At 35.7% G+C, this 12194-nt stretch overlaps 1 protein-coding gene across 1 annotated transcript in view; it reads right to left on the minus strand.

The window, feature by feature from the left end:
- Window positions 1-10556: 10556 nt before the first annotated feature.
- LOC128211181 (probable ATP-dependent RNA helicase DDX56) overlaps window positions 10557-12194 on the minus strand; it is a 46032-nt gene continuing 44394 nt past the window's right edge. Inside the window, exon 17 of the mRNA XM_052915636.1 lies at window positions 10557-12000. Coding sequence (XP_052771596.1) covers window positions 11914-12000 — 87 coding nt within the window. The 3' untranslated portion in view covers window positions 10557-11913. The remainder of the gene's footprint in view (window positions 12001-12194) is intronic.

The following is a 12194-nucleotide window of genomic DNA, read 5'->3' on the forward strand; positions in this document are numbered from 1 at the left end:
TCATTACTGCTGAAAAAAAAATATGTACAAACAAGTTAATTGCCTCCCCCAACTTCGATCCGATTGGTCGAACCGTTGAACCAATTTATCTCCGCGAGCCTGAAATAGTTTTCCCGATGCAGTCCATATTGAAAACGTCTGTTAGCGTCACAGACAATATTACAGTTTTTTTTATCCAATTTCATTTCAGCTTCCAGCTGAGCTGTGGAATATTGCTCCATATATCTCTTGGAAGCCTTAAAGCAGCTCTAAAATTCCTGTAAAACAAACATTCGGAATTTATTGTTTAAATTTTGTTTCTAACAAATTGTTAACCACAAAATGTTTTTATTATGTAAACATCCTAGATTTACCCTTTATTGCAAAATATTTCACTACTACTTTTTAACAATAATTCATCTTGTGTTGACGTTGTAATTTTATGGTTTCGCTTATTTACCTGTTTGCTCGTAAACTGTTTGTTCGTTTATTTAAGCAAAATTGCCTGAATGCGTTAAAAGTTGTTGTTTTTGCTGTTGTTGTTGTTGTTGTTGTTGTTGTTGCTGCTGCTATTGTTGTTGGTGTTGTTGTTATTGTTGTTGCTCTTGTTGGTGTTGTTGATGTTGTTGATGTTGTTGTTGCTGCTGTTGTTGCTGTTGTTGATGTTGTTGTTGAATAAACTGTTTGTTTATGCTCACCTAGCCCCAATTTCTCCAAACGTCTTAAGTCCGTTATAACAGGTTCAAGCTAAGTTCACTATTTTTGTATATGGTTTCTTTACAATTTACATTTTTAGGAGTAAAGGAAATTACTTTTTTATTTAGTAAAATCAAGATTAAGTAATAAATTTGGCTAAGTAAAATAAGGTACTTAAGCTTGTTAAGCTTAAGAACATTCGAGAAATTTGGGCCAAAACTCGACATATTCGGTCAGGAGCATGAAATTACTGAGTTTCAATATGTCCGCGGTCTTCGAGTATGGATCCAGTCAAGCTACATGTAGTTCGACCTGTAACGAATTTCAGGGAACATGTATATAAAATGAATGAATGAATTGTTCCGCATAAAAGATAACTTCACTCCTTAGTCTTAAAAGGTTTATCGTTTTAGATCCCACACACCTCTGTCTAAGATACAAGACGTTTATAACTTATAACTCAATATATAGAAATAAAAATATTGTGGTCGAAACGTCCTCAGGAGAAAAAATACTGCAGAAAAGGATCGACTTTTTTCTCTTTTTATGTGTGTGTGTATTTTTATTTTTTTTTTGGGGGGGGGGAATTATCGTCAGTCTTATGAAACAGTAGAAAAAATCGCTAATATTGTGTCTCGAGTTTTTACCAATGAGTATATATAACATCCCATCGAACGTTTGTAACGGCTTCATCCCAAACAATGACCAGTGGGGGGATTTCTTGACCTTATTTGGCATTGCTTTGCTGGAGACTCTTTGGGAAGGTTGAATGATGGATTTTTTAAGGAAAGAATATCGCTTGAGAAAAGCCAAATACAAAAATAAATAAATAAAATGCATACGTTTTAAATGTTGTTTTATAGATTTAAGGATAAGTTCTCCTTATTTGAAAATACTACTTAACAGAAACATATATTATGATAAAAACGATCATGTACCTTAAAGTTCCATGGGTATAAGTTCGTGATATATTTCCTGAATGCATAACTCATGATCAGAGTACTGTAATTTTAAAGATAAAAACACGAAGCTTTAAGGATCATGTTGAGCTGTTTAAGAAGTACACCAGGATATGCTTATGCTTTCACTGTATGGTAATGTTGTATACATGTATATACCTCTTTTTGTCTCCTGTTTTTGTAGACTGTTGTATTTAGTTGATACTGAGTTATATGATACAAAAATATTCGTAACACAGCTTGACCTAATTATACTAAGTGTTCAGGTTCAGGCCTCGGCCAATGGGATCATCAGACAGTTTCAGATTAAGGCCTCGGCCAATGGAAACATCGGACAGTTTCAGGTTCAGGCCTCGGCCAATGGGATCATCGGACAGTTTCAGGTTCAGGCCTCCACCAATGGGATCACCAGACAGTTTCAGGTTCAGGCCTCGGCCAATAGGGTCATCGGAGAGTTTCAGGTTCAGTCCTCCGCCAATGGGATCGTCGGACAGTTTCAGGTTCAGGCCTCCACCAATGGGATCTTCGGACAGTTTCAGGTTCAGGCCTCGGCCAATGGGTTCATCGGACAGTTTCAGGTTCAGGCCTCTACCAATGGGATCATCGAACAGTTTCAGGTTCAGGCCTCTACCAAAGGGATCATCGGATAGTTTCAGGTTTCAGATTCCAAAATACGTCGTTCAGCCTTTGATTCCAGTTGAAATAAAAACTGCTTAAACTTTGAGACTTGTTGTTGGCGTCAGATCAAACTGCAGCCTACGAGCGTCAGACATCTGACCTGAACATATTTGAAGAACAATGTAGCTTTAAAGCTTCCCCCCAGCCGCCACCACCTCGGATCAATGCTGCAGCCAGGCAATGCTGCCTCATAAGTTCGCCAAGCGCTGTATCGACCTCATGAAAGCTTCTCAACTACCCCGTTATAGATCAGACGCTTAATCGACGTTTTAAATGGCAGCTAGACTCAAATATAGCTGCCCGAATTCCCTTGATGTCCGCCCTCAACTTTGAGTTTATTGGCTGACGAAAGTAGAACAGACTTATATGGAAATGTTTCATTTTAGAACATCATGGCGTGTTTCCGATACCATGGTGATAGTTTAGGACATTGCTTGTTCTGTACCTCTGTAGTATTACTTTCCAAACCAGCAGTATCATTTGTATCCATGGAAGGCCGCGATAATCTTTCATTATTAATGCCGATCGCTATATAAGTGCTATGGCATCAAATAGATGCCCTACAGCACAGCCGTTTTTATATCAGAAATGCTTTTAAGTGTTTGCTATAGAATTAAGTACACACAAAAAAGTCATATATATACATTTTGTTCTTTCAGAGTACATGTACTTGCTTTTTTACTATGAGACGCACGCACGCATGCCACTCAAAGCATAGATATAATTAGAAATGCGTTTTAAGTCCTCTTACAGTTTCATTAATGAATAATAAAAAATGTTATTTACCCCCCCCCCCCCCCCCCCCATATCGTCCAGGTTTACTTTTTAGTTCAATAAAGGTGAAAAAAAAGTACTATTATAACCCCAAAATGCACCATTTCGGACTAGAAATTGTTAAAATTTCTTTGGTACGAACATCGTGGGTCAGACGTTTATGGTTGAAACTGTGCGATAAATAAGTTCAAATATATATGTGTGTACATGGCTTAACATAGAAAGAAGAGTACACAATATTTCTATGAGCTGAGCTGCAATGCTTCAGTAATGGAACCCAGTTGTTTATTTGGACATTCATATTAAGGATGCGATAACTAAAAAAATATATCTGGCTAAAAACATAGGCATAAAAACAAAGACATCGCGGTGTTTCTGAAAACCCCCACCAAAAAACTTGCCGACCTGCAAAGTTTGCATACAGCTGTTAATTTGGTCATCCATCTTCACATTTATAAATAAGTGTGCGATAAATACGTTCAAATATATCTGACTTAAAACAAATATAGGGTTCACAGCATTTCTGAAAACTATCCGAGTTGCGAGGCTAAGTTCCTGACTTGTTAATTTGAACAATCCTCAAGACATTTATAAATAAAAGTACAGTCGAACCCCGTTGGCTCGAACTCCCAGGGTTTGGCGAAAATACCTCGAGCCTCAGAAACTTCGAGCCTAGCGGGAATGTTTACCTTCGCTCGGTATAAAGAAATCGGTCTTTGACGTCTATTTCGAGCCAACGAGGAATTCGAGCAAAGCGAGATCGAACCAAATGGGCTCGATTGTATACGATAATTAAATTCAACGAAAATGGCTTTACATAGACAGAGGTATTTCTAAGAAATCGAGGAGTTGCCATGCTCCAGTGTTTGCATCAAGTTGTTAATTTGGACATTCCTCTAGACGTTCATAAATAAAGTATGCGATAATAAGTTGAAATATATATGACTTACATCAATGAATAAGGAAGAGTTCACAGTATTTCTGAGAACTGGGCGAGTTGCAATCCTTCAATGTTGGCCTTAAGTTGTTAGTTTGGACATTCCTCAAGGCGTTTATTAAAAAAGTATGCGACAATTAAATTAATATATATATGGCCTAACAAATAGGCACAACGCAGGGAGTTCACAGTATTTCGAACACCTGCTAGTGTTTGCATCCATTTGTTAATTTGGACATTCCTCTAGACGTTTATAAATAGGACTATGCCATATATAGATTCAAATATATCTGTCTTGCAACAGGGGCTTTGGAGCACATGTTCTGCTCGAGTGTTTGCACCAAGTTACTAATTTGAACATTTCCTTAGACGTTGTTGTTGTTCTTGTTTGAGTTTATAAAGGTCTGCCCGCGCCCTATAACAGAGCTCTGTATTGTGGCTTGACCCCGTCACATCTCCAAGTGTGATTACACAATATTTTGAATCCAAAGGGGAGTTTCACCCCCAACGGTTGGTGGGATATTCGCCAAAGGAGTATTTTTTCACGGTACCAAAATGCCGCAAAACCTGCGACGAATGACAACTAGAGTGGTCCTACAGCTCTTCAGACATTTACGCACCAATTGAAATATAGACATTTATTTACAAAACAATAGCCTGGAAGTGCCTTGCCGATTAGAAATATATCCATATAAGGTGTCTTGAATCACGTGACCACAAGCAGCGCCAGAATACATTCCTGATTCGGAAGACCTCGGCCATTTTCCATCGAAAACAACCTCGAATGTTTATGGACGGTGTTCAATGTCAGAAATCTTTACATTTAACTATGCTGTAAGTAGATCGCGTAGTAATTTCAATATAACAGTTAAACCTTACTTATTATTTTACTCTTTGGAATATGAATTATGTATAAAATAATACACTTCACTAGGAATCAGTTTGATACAAATTACACGTTGAAACTACAATAAATTAAAAGTATTAACTAAAAAATAGGAACTACTTCTACAAATGTACCGGTGTTTTCGCTGGAAAATGGCCGAGGAGTTCCGGTTGCGTCAGAGACTCAGAGTAGTAATTTTTTGCTGGAAAATTTTAATCGGAGAGACAACGGTAGTTGATTATATTATATATGAAAAATACATGAAGACATGTATGTATTGTAGACGTATACTTTTTACAAGCCTAAGTGATATTAGTATGGTGTAAGTAGGTGAGCCGATATGGTATATACGGGGCAAAGGAAACAGCGCCCCATATATCCCATATCGGGTCACCTACTAACCCTGTAACGTATATATCACGTCGACAACCTGTTCACATGGTTCAAATTTTTCATTTATTCATCGGAATATTCATCGGAATCGAGGCCATTTTGGTACGATATAAATTTGGGAAAATATGGGGTCACCGCGTGACAAGTCCTGGACCAATGGCCTTGCGTCGTCTATGTTGGAGGCGTGTATACGGCTGAACCCGATGTTAACTTTAAAATGTATAATTTGAATTATGTTGCATTTAAAGTTGAGTTTCGAAATAAAACAGAAGCCATGCGCGTCACAGTAAATGTGTGTATTTCTTAGGACATACAAGTTATTAAAGAAAACAACTCATAAATTAGTCAAAATGTCAAACGTGTCGCTTGAAAGGTCACAGTTTTCCCTTGAGGCTATTTAAGGCAGCGGACACACAATTATCTGTTCTATATGTGACATTTCTTAAAGGCATTTCTTTCATCTTCTAGAAAAGAGAAATCCTATAAGGTCTGAGTATATTCAATGTGTTCGTAAACTATTCTAGTAACTTTCCAAGCGTATTTAACTGCAATTATGCCATAAGATTTGAGTACGTGAAAACGACAAAAAATAACAAAAAAAAAATATTACACGCTTACAGGTGGTAAATAGAGATTCACCAGTGAAATAAAATCGATATTTCATTGTTTCGAACAGAGAAAATATCAATATGTTTATTCAGTTCACTCGTACAAATCAGCAAACGTCACCTGCTGACGTAATGAACGAAAATACCGCTTGCATCGTCGAGATAAAGTATTCTTAGCTGATTCTGAGTCTAAAATCGTTAGTGAATATTTCTTTCAAAAAGTCTGAGTATAGCCTGAGTCTGAGGCTGAGTCTGAGTTTGAGTTCATAAAAAATGTACGTGAATACAGCCTATGTCTGGCACACAGGCATCTTGATCATTGCTTGTTTCTAAAATCTTGTCATTTTAATAAATATATTCAGATATGTTGTTTATCTCTTTATATGTACTCAAAATGATAATAATCAACATTTTAGAAACAATGAGCCCGACGCCTGTGGTCTGACACACAAAATCAACGACATCACGGTCATTTCCGAAATAACACAACTTTCGCATAAACATTTTATACATTATTAAAGCATATTATACAAATAATAATTGTTTTAGAGTAAGATGGAAATATATTTTACCTAGTAAGCATTAAAAACAATTGATAGGTCACTCCTATTATATTATTTAATTTATTTTGATGTTGGTATGCACATTTTTAACCAGTATGACGCCGTTAAACATCCGGTGTATCCAGGGGCAGTTCCAGGATTTGACGTTAGAGGGGGCGTAACTAAGGGGCGGGACCTTTTGACCTCGCCCCTCCCCCAGAACCGAAATGCATTTGGTTTAAAGTGTTGCAATAGGGATTAGGGGGGTATCCCCCATGACATTTTAAGGAAATTCTAGTCCAAAATGGTGCATTTTAGGTATTTTTTATTACTTTTTCCTCCTATATTAATTGAAAAGTAAACTTGATCGATTTCGGGGGGGGGGGGGGGGGGGGCGAGTTTTAATTTAAACGGTGTAGTTTCAGTGTGCACATAGGCAAAGATCCACCGGGTGATTGAAATGTTTTGTTAAAACACATGTAAGCTTAGATATCGTATGCAATTTTAAACATAAAAGAACTGTAGGATGTCATTGTATTTTAAGGAAGTTTTTTGCATACATTTATTTGAATTATGGGCTCCATAGTACACCACAGAAAAGGTTTTGAACATCTTCTCGTGTATCATCATAGAAGGTTGCAGATCTGCATTTCAACAATAATTCATACTAAAATAACTGCTGCACATATGTAATACAATATTGCGTCATTTAATGCTATACTTGGACGAAACAGGATGCTTCTTTTGCGAATATTATCAGATGAAATCATTCAAATAAATCTAAAAGATTAACACAATGACGACAAAGAATGCCATCAAATAAAAGGTAGCAATAATAGCGTTTGGTGCGGGTCCCGGGGGGGGGGGGGCACCCTCGCCCTTAAATTCATAAATTTAATTTCAATATAGGAAAGATTGTGAGGGAGGGGGTACAAGTCAAAGATTACGCCCCTTAGTCACGCCCCCTGTAACGTCGAACCCTGGACCCACCCCTGGGGTGTACACATCAAGAAGTATGTTAAAAACGTTGGGATACATACCTGTCCCGCATATGACAAAAAACTACTAGTTCCTTTAAGAAGTCCATGTCTCTTAATAAACAAACACTGCAAACCAAAAATCATTTTTTTAATTGAGTATCTGCATGGTTACCCGGGGCAGATCCAGAATTTGACATTAGATGGTGCGTAACCTTTTAACTTTCCTCTGAAACTAAATGTAATCTATATAATAAAGTGTTTCCAAGGGGGATTGAGGGTACTCCCCGATTTATTTTCTGAAATGGTGCATTTTGGGCATATTTTATCTATTGTATACTCCAAAATTGAAATAAAAAGTAATTTTGGGAATCAGTTGGTGACCCCCCCCCCACCCCCCCGCCTTGCTGTGCTAATGGTAGCACTATGACATTGAATTATCCTACATGTGAAAATACAATAACGTTTTTCATATGCCAGTAAAACATTCAAACATCGATCAATTAAATATTTGAGTTAATGACCATCAACAAGTTCTTCCAGAAATCATTTTCTCTGATAAAAAAATATATTAAGAGATGCAAGAAACAAATAATATTTGCTTACACTAATTAAACACTCTAATACAAAAAGGATAATCAAAAAAACATTATTTTTTTTATCAAACTATTGCTGATGGGAGTTGGGAACAGTCAACCAAATTAATACCATACAATAACATAATTTATAAAATTATTTCTTTATAAGTTGATCTCTTCAGTCAAATGTTCCGAAGCTTACCATTTAGCCCTTAAAACCACACGTGTAGAACTAATAACACACCATCTGCTAGACATTACATCCAATCAAGGGAAATATCATTATTTCCTTGTTCATAAATTCAAACACAATTTTTTTTCACTCTAGTTTTCATGTTTTTTTTTTAATTATGATAATTTCTACATTTCTCATCAATATGGGGAGGCAATTACTTTACTTAAAAAATGCTATGTAGTGTAAGTGTGTCGCCTTGAGCAAAAGCTTCAGATTAAACCATTACCTATATCCAATATGTTACCATTACATAACTTACAAGTCATTAACGATGACTGATTACAATGGAGATATGAAAAGTGACTGCAACAGCATTTTGCAAGTTCCTCGATCACACCAGAATCTGAAGTAGTGCTCAGGCTTATGCACAAGTCAGTTAATTGTAACCAGGGCCTCCCAAGGTCCGGGGAATAGCGGGGATTTTGACTTTGGGTCCAGCCAAGCCAGGGTAAAATCCCCGCCTTGAGGGGACAAACTGATGGTAAAATCCCCACCAAACTCCCCGGCACCACAGGGACCCTAGCTAAGGTCCATTCCCTGCTATATTTGTAGCGAAGACAAAACCACCACACCGACCCGGCACTCCTGGACCATCAGGAAGGTAAAAACACGGCCCATTTCCCCGGTATACCGGCGGACCGGGGGTGGGTGGATGGGTGTGTTGTTGTTGTTGTTCTTACAATTGACTGGTGCATTATGACTTGCTAATGGTATCGCTGGAAATATTCATATTGAATCATTTAGAAGATTTACCAAGTGAGTTATTTAGAAGCTGGTGCATGTGCACTGACTAGTAAAGAGGCATTTTGTGCTAAACACTAAAAAAGTGAGGATTTAGTTTTAGACTTCTAAACAATGAAGTTCGCCTCAGCCTTGCTGTCTTCATTGTTAACATGACCAAAAATAAACGTTTATACAGTCTGGTTTACATGTTCTTGTCAAAACCAACATTGACCAACCATAAATAAATTTGAATCCTAAATATGTCCAGTTAGCACCACTCACTTCTCAACCAGGGGACCTGGAGTGGATTCAATATTCAACTTAAGTTAATTTTATGGTCATACATCATTGACTTCATTCAATCTATTGGTCAGTTATTAATAACAAGTAATCCGATTAGCTACATCGTTCTTAGATCCAATAAAGACCAATATTGAATACCAGCCCTGGGGTTCCATTCCCGGCCTGGGGTCATGTGGGTTTGGTTTGTGGCTATCAAGCTGGACAAATGGGTTTCCTCTGGGTACTCCAGTTACCCCTAAAACACTGACTCGAGTAACATTGTGCCAAAGAGAGCGATTGAAATAATGTGCAATAACTTAAGTGTTTTACAATTATCGTAAAATAAATAAGTTTCAACTTAAAAATGAATCATATAATTGATCTAAACCTGTTTACCCAAGTAGATATTGTCCTAATTTAGTAAATTTGGCATAATATCAATGAAATAAACAATGAGAAATGTAGAAATCAGTTTTAAAATCTGTACTTTTGGTTTCACATTTTAACTGATTGCAATTTCCAAGACCCCTCTGTACAATTGTCAGACCATTTAATATTAATTGTGTAACGACATTGTTTACCGATAATGCTCATTATCTTTTGACTGTTCTTCCAAAAGCATTTAAATCTTTTATGCGATTGTCTTTTGAAATGATATTTATAGTACTTTCAGAGATTTGTTTTGAATACAGATGTTTTTTATTTAGCAAACTAGATAGGGTAACAAGTACAATGATAAATGAATATTATAAATATTAAACTTTATTCCAATCAGATTCTCCCATTATTGTATATTTTGTCTCTTAAATTTTGAAACTCATTTTTTACCAAATGGAATTAGCATTGCTTTAGGTTTTTTTTTAAGAAATAGTAAAATTCAAAATTTTACAAAAGTTGAAATATTTTTAAAAAGTTCTCAAGATGCTTTGTAATACCTTCCCGAGAAATTTTTGTTAGTTTTAATTTTTTATAGCCAAAAACATTAATATGCTTTCATGAATTTTAATCATTTTTTTTAACACTTCATATAAATTATACGGGGATTGTTTCAGCGTAGGACTTATTCATCGAGTGAGAACAATTAATTAAATCTCATAAATGAAATATTTTTGGTGTTTGCAAGGTAAATATATTGCAATATGAATTAATTTAAATAAATAATTTTAAATTGGAATCACGCCTAATTTTTGCCAAATGACATCATACAGAAATGATGTCACTCATTCATCTTCCCAGCAAAGTGATTTTGTTTATTTATTTTTTTACAGTGAAGTGAAAGTCTGAAAGGATTGAAAACAACCACAAAACATAAAATTAAATGTTTTATTCATAAAATTGCTTAATAATCAAAATAAAACATGATGGTATAATAATTATGATTCACCCTATTAAATGAGAAAATCATGTCGACGTAATGTCAAAAGGCAGCGAGGTGTTTCAAACTTATTAAATTAATTTCATACCTTTTCACATATACGCCTTCAGTTTCAAATGATTATGTTATTTATAGAAGTATGTGGTATAACTAAATGTAAACCATTTCATGGGAAGGTGTTTTACTCCTTCTATAAATCTTATTGCAATTTTAACTTTTCAAAGACAATACATTAATAATACTGAACATTTTCGATGAAAATATATACAGTATATACTAACAGTTAATGTCAGTATAATTCATGAATGAATTTGTCTTTTAACAATTTCAAGTCTTTAAACAATTCAAGTATTTCAAGTCTTCTAACAATTTCAAGTCTTGTAATAATTTCCAGTCTTTTATCAATTTCAAGTCCTTTAACAATTTCAAGTCCTTTAACAATTTCAAGTCTTTTAACAATTTCAATTCTTTAAACATTTCAAGTCCTTTAACAGTTTCAAGTCTTTCAAGAACTTCAAGTCTTTAAATAAGTTCAAGTCTGTCAAGTCTTAACAATTTCAATTCAGCATTAACAACAGCAAAGCATTCTGAAGCCTAACTGCCAAAAACTGGTTACACCTGTGCTTTTTTTTCAATTAACCCTGATATAAATTAAAACTTGATGAACAATTAATATACAAAATGCTATTCTAAAGGCTTTATTCAGCCATATGTAATTCCAAGGAAAGCTATATCAATTAAGACCCACTATTGGTGGCGCTGGGAAAGAATCTGGAGTTTGAGCGAGTCTGCAAGCTTTTTACCTGTGTTCATCTTTGACAATTAATTTTATTTCCCAGTAGATCAAGGGGCATTATCTAAGATACAATTTATTCAGAGTGACAAACCTTTCACAACAATTTTTCAACAATTTATAATAGACACTAGCCATAGTTGCCCAATGTAACAAACAACCACTATTTCTGTGACTTCAGTGATCGAAAGCATGCCCGGGCTAGAATAATTATTTGGGATTTTGTCATTTGCTTATAAATTCTGGCTCATGCATTATGATCATTACATACACTTATAGTAATCGTTCTTGTTTTTTAAAAAATCTAAATTTCTAGGACAAATGCCAGTTTGTGCCGAACACTCGACATTTCATGAATATCTCGTAGACATTCAAAATACATTAACAAAGAACGTCATGCATTACTGTGTCAAGCATTTCAACTCTTCATAATCCTGTCCCAGGTATCTGTCTATTCACAATTCAAAAGCACACATTGGAATGAGAATGTTCAGTTTGTCATTTCTTGGCTCTTCCAGTTTTCCTCTTCTTTTTCATGCCAAGTCCTTCAAACTTCAAACTCTTCAGGGGGTCAGACTTCCGCTTCTGAAATATAAATGACAAAACATGATTTCAATGAATTAATGTTCAATAGGGGATGAGAGTTGTCACGTGGAAAGGTGCCTGCCTCTCACACATCAGGACATGGGTTCTAACTGATCCGTTGCATCAATTATGTTAAGGGCAATTGTCAAAAAAACATTCCTGAAATGGAAATTGCATCTAGAGTTGTACCCCGT

The sequence above is a fragment of the Mya arenaria genome, chromosome 12, assembly GCF_026914265.1.
Source record: "Mya arenaria isolate MELC-2E11 chromosome 12, ASM2691426v1".
Taxonomy (NCBI): domain Eukaryota; kingdom Metazoa; phylum Mollusca; class Bivalvia; order Myida; family Myidae; genus Mya; species Mya arenaria.